The sequence below is a fragment of the Hyla sarda genome, chromosome 8 (genome assembly GCF_029499605.1).
Source record: "Hyla sarda isolate aHylSar1 chromosome 8, aHylSar1.hap1, whole genome shotgun sequence".
Lineage (NCBI taxonomy): Eukaryota > Metazoa > Chordata > Amphibia > Anura > Hylidae > Hyla > Hyla sarda.
The window spans coordinates 121,773,435-121,789,901 of NC_079196.1; the positions used below are offsets into that span (position 1 = coordinate 121,773,435).

General features: G+C 45.8%; 1 protein-coding gene across 3 annotated transcripts in view; it reads right to left on the reverse strand.

Moving 5' to 3' along the window:
* The window catches only part of PTH2R (parathyroid hormone 2 receptor), a 525,422-nt gene that overhangs the window by 99,789 nt on the left and 409,166 nt on the right, over positions 1–16,467 (reverse strand). For all 3 annotated transcript variants that reach the window (XM_056535219.1, XM_056535218.1, XM_056535217.1), the window contains one exon: positions 12,126–12,264. In XM_056535219.1, coding sequence (XP_056391194.1) covers positions 12,126–12,264 — 139 coding nt within the window. The remainder of the gene's footprint in view (positions 1–12,125; positions 12,265–16,467) is intronic.

Genomic DNA, 16,467 nt, shown 5'->3' on the forward strand with positions numbered 1-16,467 from the left:
GTGAGGCTGGAGCGCATAGCGTAACAGTACCCCCCCCCCTTTGGTCTCCCCCTTCTTTTATGAGAGAGGAAACTCCTGAGGAGGTCACGGTCCAGGATATTCTCCTCAGGCTCCCAAGATCTCTCTTCAGGACCGTATCCCTCCCAGTCGATCAAAAAAAAAATTGTTTACCGCTCACAGTTTTTGCCCAAAGGATCTGTTTAACTTTGTAGACATCTGATGAGCCGGAGACAGGTGTTGGGGGAGGATTCTTCTGAGAAAACCGGTTTACAACAAGAGGCTTGAGGAGAGAGATGTGGAAGGAATTGGGAATACGTAACGTAGCAGGTAGACGGAGTTTGTAGGAGACAGGATTGATCTTTTGTAGAATCTGGAAGGGACCAAGGTAGCGGGGACTGAGCTTGTAACAGGGGATCTTGAAGCGGATGTATTTGGATGAAAGCCACACAATGTCACCAGGAGAGAAGGATGGAGGACGTCTTCTACCTTTATCCGCTTGTGCCTTCATGCGTGAAGAAGCCTGGGACAATGACTGTCGGGTCTGCTGCCAGATGGTGGAGAAGTCACGGACCAGCTCATCAACAGCAGGCACACCGGAGGAGACTGGGAGAGGAAGAGGAGGACGGAGATGGAGTCCGTAGACAACAAAAAAGGGACACAACCTCGTGGACTCGGAATCCTTAAGATTATATGAGAATTCAGCCCAGGGGAGAAGGTCGACCCAATCATCTTGGCGAGCTGAAACAAAATGCCGAAGATAAGTCTCAAGGATTTGATTGACCCTTTCCACCTGACCATTGGACTGAGGGTGGTAGGCCGATGAGAAGTCCAGATTGATGTCCGGACGGTTTCAAAGGGCTCGCCAGAATTTAGAGACAAACTGCACACCTCGATCTGAAACTATATGCTGTGGAAGACCATGTAAACGAAAGACATGAAACAAGAAGTACTTCGCCAGCTGTGGAGCAGAAGGAAGACCTGGTAGAGGAATGAAGTGAGCCATCTTGGAAAACCGATCTACCACGACCCAGATGACAGTGTTATTATGAGAAGGTGATGAAATCGGTGACGAAATCCATGGCGATATGGGACCAGGGAGTCTCTGGAATGGGTAAAGGCTGCAAGAGTCCTGCAGGTCTTTGCCGAGGAGTTTTGTCATGGGCACAAGTTACACAGGACCGAACAAAATCAGAAACATCACGTTCAAGATGGGGCCACCAGTAGTGCCGGCAAATAAGAAGTAGGGTCTTGCGTATTCCAGGATGTCCTGCTGTCGAGGAAGAATGACCCTATTTCAAGACCTTGCGTCTCAATCTGGTGGGCACAAAGGATTTTCTCTGAGGAACTTGCTGAATCTCGGCAGGAGCGGCAGGAATCAAACGGTCAGGAGGAATAATATGCCTAGGCGTGGAGTCCAAACCAATGACGTCAGAGGACCTGGAGAGTGCATCAGCCCTGATGTTCTTGTCTGCAGGATGGAAGTGAATGAAGAAGTTGAAACGGGAAAAGAACAGTGACCATCTTGCCTGGCGGGGGTTCAAACGCTGAGCAGATTGAAGGTTTAGAAGATTCTTATGATCAGAGTAGATGCTGACGGGATGAGAAGAACCTTCCAGTAAATGTCGCCATTCCTCCAAAGCTAGCGAGGAATTCACAATCTCCAATGGAGTAATTCCTCTCAGCAGGTGAGAAAGTCTTGGAGAAAAACCCACAAGTTACACTCTTGCCCTTGGTGTTTTTCTGTGTGAGGACGGTTCCCGCTCCAATAGATGAGGCATCAACCTCCAATGCAAAGGCCTTCTCTGGATCAGGTCTTGTAAGCACGGGAGCAGAGGCAAACGCAGACTTTACATGGGAGAAGGCCTTTTCAGCCTCTCAAGGCCAAGACTTAGGATTGGATGCTTTTTTAGTGAGAGCTACAATAGGAGCAACCAAGGATGAAAAATGTGGGATAAACAGACGATGATAATTAGGAAATCCCAGAAAGTGTTGAATTGCACGTAGGCCCGAGGGACGAGGCCAATCCAAAACTACAGATAACTTATCTGGATCCTCTGCAGGCCCTGATGAGAGACAATGTAGCCAAGAAACGGAAGACTAGACTTTTCGAACAGGCATTTCTCCAATTTGGCGTAGAGATGATTCTTCCGTAGTCTTTGAAGAACCAGACAAACATGAGCATGATGCTCCACTAAGTTGGAAGAGAAGATCAGGATGTCATCAAGGTAGAAGACAACACAGGTGCAAAGAAGATCACAGAAGATATCATTAACGAATTCCTGGAAAACGGCTGGAGCATTACAGAGACCAAATGGCATAACAAGATACTCAAAATTTCCATCACGAGTATTGAAGGCCATTTTCCATTCATCTCCCTTGCGGATACGAATGAGGTTATACGCACCGCGTAAATTCAACTTGGAGAAGACCTTGGCACCACATAAACGGTCAAAAAGTTCTGAGATAAGAGGTAAAGGGTAACTGTTCTTGACCGTGATTTTGTTAAGTCCCCTGTAGTCAATGTATGGACGGAGTGAGCCATCCTTCTTCCCTACAAAGAAGAAAACTGCTCCTGCAGGAGAAGAGGACTTACGGATAAATCCCTTTTGAAGATTCTCCTGGATATACTCAGCCATGGTTTTGGTCTCAGGAACTGAAAGAGGATATATCCTCCCACGAGGAGGAGTGGTACCAGGCAGATAATCAATAGGGCAGTCGTAAGGACGATGTGGAGGCAGAGACTCAGCCTGTTTCTTGCAGTAGACATCCGAGAAATCTTGGTAAGGTGGCAGCAGGCCAGGTAAAGGTGGAAGACGAGAAACAACTTTACGCAGAACAGGTTGGAGGCAAAAATTTTGACAGGATTGTCCCCAGCAAATTATTTCTCCAGTTCTCCAATCCAGTTGCGGGGATTGGCGTTGCAGCCAAGGAAGACCAAGAAGAATCTCAGAAGTACAGTGTGGCAGAACATAGAATTCAATCTTCTCTTTATGCGATACTCCCACTTGCATGACGAGAGATTCAGTACGGAAGTGAACCTTACAGTCCAGATTTTGTCCATTTACAGAGGAGATGAACAAGGGCTGGGAAAGCCGATTAAGAGGAAGATGATACTTGTGGACTATAGCCGCATCAATAAAGTCACCTGCTGATCTGGAGTCCAAAAAAGCTGTAGCGCTGAAGGAAGACTTGGCTGAAACGAAGACTTGTACAGGAATAGTTAAGCGTGGAGAGGTAGTATTCACACCCAGGGATGCCTCTCCCGCATACCCTAGGTGCGGACAAACAGTACAGTCCTTGAGAAAGTGCTCCGGGCTAGCTCAGTACAAACACAAATTCTCACTGTGTCGTGGTGACCTCTCCTGCTACGTAAGACGAGGACGATCTAATTGTATAACCTCTTTGGCAAGAGACAGAAGAGGAGAAAGTTGGGACACAGGTGTCAGGCGGGCAGATTCCCTCTCAAAGCACAATTCCTCCTGTCTTTTGGAAAAACGCACGTCAATGCGTGTGTCCAAGTGGATAAGTTCAGACAAAGAAAATGGAGGATCTCGTGCTGCAAGGGCATCTTTAATCTTGCTTGACAGTCCTTTTTTAAATGTGGCACACAAGGCCTCTTCATTCCAGGCAAGTTCAGAGGCTAGAAAAAGGAACTGAACCGCATAGTCACCAACGGTAAAATCTCCTTGACAGAGATTCAGCAACGCCGTCTCAGCTGAAGAGGCACGTGCGGGTTCCTCAAAGACACTGCAAAATTTGGCCAAGAATGCCGACAAATTGAAGAATACTGGATCACCACGGTCCCAAAGGGGTGTAGCCCAAACCAGAGCTTTTCCAGAAAATAGACTAATGACAAAGGCCACCTTACTACGTTCAGTCGGAAACAGTTCAGACATGAGCTCCAAATGCATGGAGCACTGTGTAACAAAGCCTCTGCATGACTTGGAATCCCCATCATACTTGGAAGGCAAAGGCAGGTGCAGCTGGGAGCCAGGAGAGACTGCAGGAGCTGGAGGAGCTGTTGCAAGGCCAAAAGCTGTTGCATCATGGTTGCAAGTTGAGAAAATTGCTGCGCCTGTCGGGACAACTGCTGTGAGTGACGTATCACAATGGAGGAAAGATCCGCAACTTCAGGCAGGAGTTCCTCAGCGGGATCCATGGCGGGATATTACTGTAACACTCACGTTTCTGAAGACTGTAACACCGGTGTATGTGGATCCGCTGGACCTGTGTGGCAGATGACTCGGACCATGCCTGGGACCAGAGTCTAAGGTGCCGCTGGTCTTCACCAGAGCCCGCCCCAAAGCAGGATGGGCTTGCAGCTGCAGGCAACACCCAGGTCGCTACCCCCGGCAACGGCTCGACCACACAGGCGGCTGAGGAGATGCGAAGCACAGAAGGGATGAGACAACTCGTAGTCAGGATAGCCGTAAGTCAGGGCAGGCGGCACAATAGCGTAGTTGGGACATAGCAGAAGTTCAGTAGGCAGGCGGCAGAGAAGCAAGGTCAAGGTCACAAGAGCAGGAGATCTGGTACATGGCAAGGCAATACAAAGGAACACTTTCTCTAGGGCACAAGGCAACAAAGATCCAGCAGAGAACTGAGGAGAGTGGAGGAATTTATCAACAAGACACAGGTGGTTGCACTAATGAGCGTACTGGCCCTTTAAATCTTAAAACTCCGGCACGCGCACGCCCTAAGGGATGGGGACACGTGCGCCAGAGCAGAGAGGTGGAAGCAGAGGCAGGGGTAGCACCCGGAGAGTGACGGACTGGGGCTCGCATGCGGGTGCGTCCCGCAGTGTGAGTCCCAGCCCCATCGGCAGCAGAAGGTGAGGGGATCATGCGCTCACGGCCAGCGTGTGAGGCCGGAGCGCATATCGTAACAATCAGTAAGTTTGGCCCTGTACTTTGACTTATTAAAGTTCATGGTGGAGAAGAGCTTTTCACACAGATAGGTACTTCCAAAAAGGCACATGATCCGCTTGAACAATCTGGAAATCTCAGGAAAGTCGGTGGGCAATTCTCTCATAAATTGTCCAAGCTTGTCTGTTTTTCCACTTATATCCATGAACTCAGCTTTGAGTTCAGAATTACACTGCAGATCAATTAGCTCCATTTGAAGCGCAGGGGTCATCTTCCATATTGAAGGAGAAGGGGTCAGCAAACATTTGGAAAGTGGCTGTGTGTGTTTTGAAGTCTGCCATGTAATCAAATTCTTCCTGTAGCTTTGCAATGGCATCAGTATACTTAATACTATTGAATGGTGTGCCCAAGTCCATGAGCACCTTGCATGTTGGGAAATGGCAGAGGTTTGTCTAAGAAAGCTGGGCTTTCCATAAGACGAGTTTTGCAGTGGATGCCCTGACATTGTCATAGGCAACACTGACAAGCTGCTCCTGGCCTTGTAACATCTTGTTTAGTTTATTCAGCTCCTGTGTGATGTCAACAAGAAAAGCCAAGTCCGTGAGCCATTTGGGATCACTTAGTAAAGGAACAACCACCCCATCCACTCCATGAAGGTTTTAACTTCTGCTCTAAACTCAAAAAACCTATTTAACCCCTTAAGGACGCAGGACGTAAATGTACGTCCTGGTGAGGTGGTACTTAACGCACCAGGACGTACATTTACGTCCTAAGCATAACCGCGGGCATCGGAGCGATGCCCGTGTCATGCGCGGCTGATCCCGGCTGCTAATCGCAGCCAGGGACCCGCCGGCAATGGCCGACGCCCGCGATCTCGCGGGCGTCCGCCATTAACCCCTCAGGTGCCGGGATCAATACAGATCCCGGCATCTGCGGGAGTTCGCGATTAAAATGAACGATCGGATCGCCCGCAGCGCTGCTGCGGGGATCCGATCATTCATAACGCCGCACGGAGGTCCCCTCACCTTCCTCCGTGCGGCTCCCGGCGTCTCCTGCTCTGGTCTGTGATCGAGCAGACCAGAGCAGGAGATGACCGATAATACTGATCTGTTCTATGTCCTATACATAGAACAGATCAGTATTAGCAATCATGGTATTGCTATGAATAGTCCCCTATGGGGACTATTCAAGTGTAAAAAAAAATGTAAAAAAATGTAAAAGTAAAAGTAAAAAAAAAGTGAAAAATCCCCTCCCCCAATAAAAAAGTAAAACGTCCGTTTTTTCCTATTTTACCCCCAAAAAGCGTAAAAAACATTTTTTATAGACATATTTGGTATCGCCGCGTGCGTAAATGTCCGAACTATTAAAATAAAATGTTAATGATCCCGTACGGTGAACGGCGTGAACGAAAAAAATTTTAAAAAGTCCAAAATTCCTACTTTTTTAATACATTTTATAAAAAAAAAAATTATAAAAAATGTATTAAAAGTTTTTTATATACAAATGTGGTATCAAAAAAAAGTACAGATCATGGCGCATAAAATGAGCCTCCATACCGCCACTTATACGGAAAAATAAAAAAGTTATAGGTCATCAAAATAAAGGGATTATAAACGTACTAATTTGGTTAAAAAGTTTGTGATTTTTTTTAAGCGCAACAATAATATAAAAGTATATAATAATGGGTATCATTTTAATCGTATTGACCCTCAGAATAAAGAACACATGTCATTTTTACCAGAAATTGTACGGCGTGAAAACAAAACGTTCCAAAATTAGCAAAATTGCGTTTTTCATTTTAATTTCCCCACAAAAATAGTGTTTTTTTGTTGCGCCATACATTTTATGATATAATGAGTGATGTCATTACAAAGGACAACTGGTCACGCAAAAAATAAGCCCTCATACTAGTCTGTGGATGAAAATATAAAAGAGTTATGATTTTTAGAAGGCGAGGAGGAAAAAATGAAAACGTAAAAATTAAATTGTCTGAGTCCTTAAGGCCAAAATGGGCTGAGTCCTTAAGGGGTTAAAGGGGTACTCCGGTGAAAACCTGTTTTCTTTTAAATCAACTGGCTCCGGAAAGTTAAACAGATTTGTAAATTACTTCTATTAAAAAATCTCAATCCTTCCTGCACTTATTAGCTGCTTAATACTACAGAGGAAATTCTTTTCTTTTTGGAATGGTCTCTGATTACATGACGAGCACAGTGCTCTTTACTGACGTTATTATAATAATATGTCTTTATTTATTGTTGTCCTTAGTGGGATTTGAACCCAAGGCCCCAGCACTGCAAGGCAGCAGCGCTAACAACTAAGCCACCATGCTGCCCTTAGCACACATCTGCTATGCACAGTTGCTAAAATGGACAGAGATGTCAGCAGAGAGCACTGTGCTCGTGATGTCATCAGTGTTCCAAAAAGAAAGGAATTTCCTCTGGAGCATTCAGCAGCTAATAAGTACTGGAAGGATTAAGATTTTTTAATAGAAGTAATTTACAAATATGTTTAACTTTCTGGCACCAGTTAATTTAAAAGAAAAAAGGTTTTCACCGGAGTACCCCTTTAAGATGTCAGCACCCCCCCCCACCTCAATGACTTTCACCTCCGCTGGACCTGTCCGTAAGACCCAAATCCCCCTCCCCTCCGGCCTTCACCATCACTGTGCCCGGCCTCCGCTCCCACGTCTTCGTTTGCGCCGGCCTGACGTCCCTCCTTCAGAGACGTCACTCGCAGGGTGCCCGGAGAGAAGGAGCGCAGCGCTGGATGGGTGAGTGTGTGTGTCTGTCTTTCTGTCTGTCTCTACCTCTGTCTGTGTGTCTCTATCTGTGTGTGACTGTCTGTATGTGACTGTGTGTGTGTGACTGTGTGTGTGTGACTATGTATGAGTGACTCTGTGTGTGACTCTATGTGTGTGTGTGTGTCTGTGAGTGTGTTGTGTGTCTCTCTGACTGTGTGTGTTTGTGTGTCTCTCTGTGTGTCTCTCTTTGCAGGACTACAACTCCCAGCATGCCCTTATTGTAAGGACATGCTCGGAGTTGTAGTTGTGCAGTGCAGGCGAATGACAAGCTTGTCCCCTGCCCCCAGCTGCAGGACTACAACTTCCAGCATGTCCTTACTGTAAGGGCATGCTGGGAGTTGTAGTCCTGCAGCTGGGGGCAGGGGACAAGCTTGTCACTTGCCCACACATCTGCTGCACCACACAACTACAACTCCCAGCATGTCCTTACAGAAAGGGCATGCAGGGAGTTGTAGTTGTGCGGGGCGGGAGATGTGCGAGCAGGTGATAATAAGTGTACTAACCCATTTTTTGTGTTTTTTTTCCTCTTCTCATTTCAGATCCGTGTATCCTGTGGACTCCGGATTCGGTGGACTACTTCGATGACCAGCATTTTTCTTTGTTTGATTTTAATCAAATGGTTAACGAGGGCTTGTGGGGGAGTGTCTTTGTAATAACATTTTTTTTAACCTGTTGTGTTTTTTCCTTACTTTACTTGACAGGCTTAGTAGTGGAAGCTGTCTTATAGACGGAGTCCATTACTAAGCCGGGCTTAGTGTTAGCCACAAAAACAGCTAGCTATAACCCCCAATTATTACCCCGATAGCCACAGGGGTGCCGGGAAGAGCGGTTACCAACAGGCCCGGAGCGTCAAAAATGGCGCTCCTGGGCCTAGGCGGTAACAGGCTGGCGTTATTTAGGCTGAGGAGGGCCAGTAACAATGATCTTCGCCCACCCTGGTAACGTCAGGCTGTTGCTGTTTGGTTGGTATCTGGCTGATACTGAAAATAGGGGGAACCCTATGCGTTTTTTTTTTAAATAAATAATTAAATATAAAAAAAAAATGCATAGGGTCCCCCCTATTTTTATTCTCAGCCAAATACCAACCAAACAGTAACAGCCTGACGTTACCAGGGTGGGCAAGGACAATTGTTACTGGCCCTCCCCAGCTTAAATAACGCCAGCCTGTTACTGCCTAGGCCCAGGACCACCATTTTTGACGCTCCGGGCCTGTTGGTACAGGCTCTTCCCGGCACCACTGTGGCCATTGGTACCGGGGTAATAATTGGGGGTTAGCGCTAGCTGTTTTTGTGGCTAACGCCAAGCCTGGCTTAGTAATGGACTTCGTCTATAAGACAGCTTCCACTACTAATCCTGTCAAGTAAAGTTAGAAAAAACAACAGGTTTTAAAAAAACTTTATTACAAAAAACACTGGTCATCGAAGTAGTCCACCGAATCCGAAGGAGTCCACAGGATATACGGATCTGAAATAAGAAGTAACAAAAAAAATGAGCAAGTACATTTAGGTAGAAAAATCAGTGGTAAAATATTTTTAATAAATACACAAACACACACATATATATATATATATATATATATATATATATATATATGTATATTTATATATATATATATATATATGTATATTGCTGCAAAGTGGTGTTCTGTAGTCATTATTTGGTTTTTGCTTATGTGTGCTAAAAAAAAATGGTCTTTAAAAGTGATTTATTGGTTTTTGCTCATGTAAGCCAAATTTATCAACCCCCTGTGATAGTATGATAAATATGTCATACATAAGCAAAAAAATTGCAAGAAAAAAAATGACTACAGAACTTGCTTACCAAAGCAACGATGATAAATGTCCCTGCATGTAACTAGCTATGACTGCTGTATCACTCTCTTTGTTTGCTTTCTTGAAAAGCTCTTGTTGCCTCAGTAGAAAATTGTTGGCGACCTGGGCCTCTCTCTCATCTCCCTGGTATTTTGCATACTCCTCAGCATGTCTAGTTATATAATGATGTCTGATATTGTACTCCTTGTGCACCGCAACATTGTCGGTGCATATAAGGCACGTCAGAATGCCCCTGTGCTCCACAAAAAAATATTCCATCTTCCACTTCTTCTGAAAAGTTCTGTGCTCATAATCAACCTTTCTCTTTACAGCAGGTTTTGAGTAAGAGATGGCTGGGACTGGAAGACAAAAACGTAGTTGCACTGTACACAACACTAGTTTGTCTCAACTGTACTGCCTACAACAGCTGCAGCCTACAGGGACCCCGCCACTGTGTCACAGATTGCGCCCCTACCGAGTCTAATGTTCACTCTCCAGGACAGTCCCTATGACCCTGGCTGCAGTCACATACACACACTCTCTCTTCTCCATATGGGAGGGCCACCTGCGCAATACTCCTTTTTTCCTCTTCTTCTTTGGGCACTGCCAGCCAATCACATGGATGAGCGATCAGCCTCTCAGGGCAGTGAGCCGATATTCGCTCAGCCCTGATCGGTTGAGCGCTTGTTACACTCACAGAAATTTACTATCAAGGCTGAGCAAATATGGTCTCACATATATATAATGCCCCATCATGCACCCCTCATCATACACCAACAACACCCCCCACCAGCAGTAGCACCCCCATCATCCACCAGCATCACCCCCACCCATTCCCCTACCCCCCTGTGGTAATAGCATGAGCTGATGGATGATGAGGGTGCTACTGCTGGGGGACGGGGTGTTGCTGGCGGATGATGAGGGTGCTACTGCTGGGGGGTGTTGTTGGATGATTGGGATGCTACTGCCAGGGCAGTTGCACCCTCATCATCCACCAGAACCCCCCCTCCCAGCAGTAGCACCCCCATCATCCACCAGCAACACCCCCCTCCCCATTACCCCTACCCCCCCCTCTGGCAATAGCATGAGCTGACGGATGATGGGGGTGTTACTGCTGGGGGGGGGGTGTTGTTGGATGATTGGGATGCAGCATCACCCTCATCATCCACCAGCAACACCCCCCCAGCAGTAGCACCCCCATCATCCATCAGCTCATGGGCTCATGTTATTACTACAGGGGGTAGGGGGAATGGGGGGGTGTTGCTGGTGGATGATGGGGTGCTACTGCTGAGAGGGGGGTGCTACTCTATTGCATTCCAATCATCCAACAACACCCCCCCCAGCAGTAGCACCCTCATCATCCAACAGCAACACCCCCCCCCCCCCAGCATGCTATGCTATTACCACAGGGGGATCTGGGGGTGTTGGTGGACATACAGCAGTAGCACTCTAATCATTTAGTTTGCAGCACACCGGCCCCCACCCCAGCACCCCTTTTACTACCTGGCAGTGCTGACATACCAGGGTCAGTCAGGTGCACCCCTGCTAGGTAGGAAAAGTAGTTTGCAGGCCTGCTGAGACACGTCGCACCAGATCAGTGCGGACGGCGCGTCACGTCCGCGCCACGTCCGCGCCACCCAGCACCGCTGACGTCAGGTGACGCCAACCCCTGCTTTGCCGGATCAAAACAGACAGTTGAGTACTGGGGACAGCGCGGAAAGGGGCTGCGGGACGCAAGATTTTGCAAAGTACGGGGAGGGGGCAGCGAGCCGCAAAATTTTGCAAAGTACGGGGCCAACTCATCCCGTGGCACGCAATTGGCCCGTGGGCCAGGAGTTTGAGACCTCTGGTCTATAGCATTGCATGTTGAGTATGGTTTCAAGTTACAATGGACCAAAAAGTCCACTGTATGTTAAAATAAAAAAACACAAGTAAGTACCAAGTAATTACATAATAGTAGTTACTGCAAAGATATACAAGCAGAATACTTCACTATACCAACACTGTCAATGGGCGGAACAACACCAGAGCGACACCACCCAAATGAGGCGTTTAGGCAAACCTTTGTCGAAGCGCCGTCTTGGGGTGGTATCACTCCTGTGTCCTTCTGCCCATTGACAGTGTTGGTATGGTGAAGTATTGTGCTTGTATATCTTTGCAGTAACTACTATTATGTAATTACTTGTATTTACACCTATCCACATTAAAATTACTTTGAGATGTATATGTCAGTCACCTTTGATATTATTTATGCATATAGGCGGTGATTGTGACACCTGAGTGGCACCTTTTCTGTTTTATCTCCCCCGCCCCCTTGGCTGGAATTCCTAAGTTTTTTTAATGTAATATTCATTAGAGTAACATTCATCAAGAGTTATACATTTTGTAACAATTGTGGTTTAAATGACTCCAGTTCTTTTTGTGGTTTTGTAAAGATAAAATAGGAATTTTCTTACAAATTTTTTTTTAATAAATGAATTAAGCTGTCCAGACAGTGTCATGAGTTAGCATCATCTGCCAGTCAATTTTTAAATATACTGAAAAAAAGTAATTGTAAATGACAGTGACTAAACTTTTAGAATCTGAAGTTTCATAATTAACAAAACAAGCAAACATAATACCACAAATGCATATACAATAGTACATTACCTGAAATGAGTTGAAGAACAGTTCAAAGTGCATTCGAATTTCCCAGGCCAAGCCGGTAAATGTGTGCGGTAAACACACAAAAACAATATAATGGACGCCAAAGACCAGTATAAGAACTAATGTGGATTTTGCCAGCTTCCTAAAAGACAAAAATATGTATTTTGTTATTATATGGTATTTATGGGAGAAGGGTCACCCAGACTGAATTGATTTTATTTGTTGTCAAACTTATTAAGACTAAAATCATACTACAGGACCTAGTTGGTCATAAGAATAACGATAAAAACAAATTAATTTACAATATAAAATAATGTAAAACGTCATACCCAAATAATAATCAATTCATAATATCACATATATTATAAGGATATTCCTGAAACAAACAAAAAACAAAAAAACAAAAAAAAAGTACTCCTGGGCAAACCTATTAGGAAAATAAATTGTTGTTCCTTTACTAAAATGGGGGGGGGGGGGGAATTAAATAGATACAATACTTCTAATTGACCCTGTATCAGAACTTGTCTTGTATATACATTTTTGTAACGTCTGCGCTCCTGCAAGAAACACTGGCTGTGAGCGCTCGCATGTCATGTCCCCACTTTCGGTGGGACGTGCCCGCATACAAATCCTAGCCCGTCAGTATCCTCCCTGGTCTTTCTGTTCTCGCAGCCCTGGCGCGTGTGCCACTGCCTCCTCGGGCGAGCACGCGCCAGAGCTCTTACATTTAAATGGCCAGTACTCCTTTAATTAAGTGTATTCACTTGTGCTCTTGTTATAAATATCAGCTCCTCTCTTTGTTCCCTGCCGGATCTTTGTTGCCATTGTGCCCTAGAGAAAGCATACTGTGTTTCTGTGTTCCTGATCCTTGTTCCGTTATCTGACCCTGCACATGTGCCGCCTGCCCTAACCTTCTGCTACCTTGACCACATCTTGCCAGTTTCCTTTTGTGCTAAACTACATCCCAGCAACCTGTGTGGACGAGTTGTACCAGGGGTAGTGACCTGGGTGCCACCTGCCGCAGCAAGACCTTCCCGCTTTGCGGCGAGCTCTGGTGAAAACCAGTGGCACCTTAGACTCCGCTCCCTGGCACAGTTCACGTCATCATCCACACAGGCCCAGAGGATCCACCACCTGCCGTGTCCCATTACAATTTTATTCCAAGATGTGTGCTTGTTGGGATTATCCGTTGTAAATTCTGAACCCTGGTAATTCTCCTTTTATTTTCTCTTGGTTATTTTCCTCCTGTGACTGAAGGAATTTCCCTATGTTGCCATTGCACTAGAAACGTACATGGTCCATTTGGACCATGTACATTGCTACCTTTTTGTACTATCTTCTGCTTTTTAGCATGGTGCTATATGGTTAAAGACTTGATCAGAGAGATCAACTCCCACCATTAAAAATGAGTGAATCGAACTTGACGAACCCGAATTCGTTACGAATTTCATGAAAAATTTGATTTGCAACGAATATGAATATCGCCGCGATTCTATCGCACAAATCGCTTCATTAAACTCAATTTTACAGCGTTTCAGGCTATTGTAGAGCTAAGATGGCGGATCCACATGTGAGTACATGGGGCAGGGGATTATGGGAGGGCGGGAAACAGCGACGGGAATGAAGGTAGGCGGGCTGACCCAGAACCACATGTGAGATGCAGCCTATCAGTGTTCACTGACCCCTGTGATGTCACAGCCCCTATAGAATCGGTGGCCATCTTGCCTCACTTCATTTCATCTATGCACTCAGATGGAGAGGACGGGACTGTGTGTATGTGTGAATAGCTCATACCACAGCGTTACACTGCAACTGCTAGTCACATCAGCATTAGGGAAAGACAGGAGTGCAGAGTGCTTTGCTGTTCACACTGAGAAGGATCATTGATAGCTAAACCTTCTATTCACGTTATTGAGCATTGCAGCAGAGAGGGGCAGATAGCTGTCAGCTGCCTCATACAGATCACCAAGCTGCCTGAACTTTCTGAAGCATCTCATCTCCTCATTTTTCAGCTCTATTGAGTTATTTTTTTCTCCACAAATCTTCTGCTGCTCAGAATTGTGTGACAGAGTGAAATTTAGGGTTTAATCCCTAGATTTTTTTTTTGGTGGTGCTGCACTGTTGGGTCCTGCTGCTGTTCAGAAATAAGTCATATTAGTGTGGACTTTAGTGCCTTTTTACCATTTTTCACCTGTTACTCTGTCTCTGTGCTAAATTCAGTGTTATACCACACGTTATATTATTAAAGAATTTTTTTTTTCCTGAATACAAATAAGATTAACAGTGGCCTTATTATCATTGCAAAGGGCCTACATACAAGCAAATAGCGTACCATATACCACCTTTTTTTCTGTCTCTGTGCTAAATACGGTGTTATACCACACGTTATACACCTGCCGGTGTATTAAAGAAAAAAAAGTTTTTCCTGAGTACAAATACGCTTTTTCAGTGGCCTTATCATTGCAAAGGGACTACATACAAGCAAATAGCGTACCATATAACACCTTTTTTTCTGTCTCTGTGCTAAATTCAGTGTTTTACCACACGTTATATACCTGCCGGTGTATTAAAGAAAAACATTTTTTTCCTGAGTAAAAATACGCTTAACAGTGGCCTTATCATTGCAAAGGGCCTAAATACAAGCAAATAGCGTACCATATACTACCTTTTTTTCTGTCTCTGTACTAAATTCAGTGTTATACCACACTTATACACCTGCCGGTGTATTAAAGAAAAAAAAGGTTTTCCTGCTTAAAAATATGCTTAACAATGGCCTTATCATTGCAAAGGGCCTACATACAAGCAAATAGCATACCATATACTACCTTTTTTTCTGTCTCTGTGCTAAATTAAGTGTTATACCACACGTTATATACCTGCCTGTGTATTAAAGAAAAAAAAAGGCTTTCCTGCGTAAAAATTCGCTTAACAGTGGCCTTCTCATTGCAAAGGGCCTACATAAAGCAAATAGCGTACTATTTAGTACCTGCATTTCTGTCTCGGTGCTAAACTCAGTGCTATTCCACACATTAGTATACGCTGGCTGGTGTATACAACAAAAAAAGAGTTTTTTTCTGCGTATAAATACGCTTAACAGTGCGCTCATCATTGCAAAAGGCATACATACAACAAAGGAGTGTACTATTTAGTAACTGTTATTCTGTCTAGGGCCTATATACTTGGAAAGGACAGCCGTAAGTAATCGCCTGCTGCTGTTCTATACCCTCATAAACGCACTAAGTATGTCAGGCAGGGAAGTGCCAGGACGTGCACAGAGAAGGGGAAGAGGCCTACATACGTCAGGCAGAGTTGGCAGCAGACTTAGGGTGAGTGGCAGCAGGAGTCGCAGCAATAGGCCTGAGCACCCGTTAACACCCAGCGGTCGTGTTGTCGACCCATCTCTCCTCGTCAATTGGTTTGCACACTCATCCCCATCATCACAAGCGACATCTGACAACCCCAGTCAAGTGTCGGTGGGTTCCTCAGACACAACCCTCAGTTGGCATGGCCCGGGAGCAGTCCCCGTAATCCCATTGCCTTTGTCCTATGCTGTTCCCTTTCCCAAAGAAGTATCTCATGCTTTGGGTTCAGCTCCACTATTTAGTGAGGACGATGTAATAGAGGACAGTCAGCATCTAATGGGCAGCCAAGAATGTGAGGAGACACGCGTCCCTTGCTCCGCAAGGCGGCCAAGTAGTGATGCGGAGAGTGACGTGGGAGGCGGTGTTTCAATTGTTCAGGGTCCTGAGGCAGACACTGTTGTGGAACACGAGGAGGACATCAGTGACGTGCACACATCTTTTGATGATGATGAAGCCGATCGCAATTGGGAGCCGGGTGCAGAAGCCGGGGCTTCATCATCATCAGGAGAAGAGATTTGCTATTTGTCTATGAGGCAGCAAGGCAGTAGCACGGTTGGCAATCAGCGTGGTGGTGGCAGTAGTGGAAATTCAGGAGCCAAACGTGCCAGGGGGAGACCACCTGCTTCGTGGCAAGCTACCATTCAGGGAGGTAGTGGAACAGGGGTTCCTGGAGACGGCGCCAATAGCAGTGAAATAGTGCGAACTACGGGTGGGAAAATCAGCTACTCTGCGGTGTGGTTGTTATTCATAAAGAATCCGGAGGACCTTAGCGTAGTCACATGCAAAATCTGTGGGCAGAAAGTGAAGCGTGGCCAGGGTCCCAATCTCGGCACCACGGCCCTGCGTCAACACATGATTCGCCACCATTAAGCGGCCTGGGATAACCGTGGCTCCGAGGTAGTGGTCCAGACTGCCGCATCACCCAGTGGCCATCCGCTCCCTCCGTCATCCAGCCAAGGCTCCACCACCTCAGCCGAAGGGAG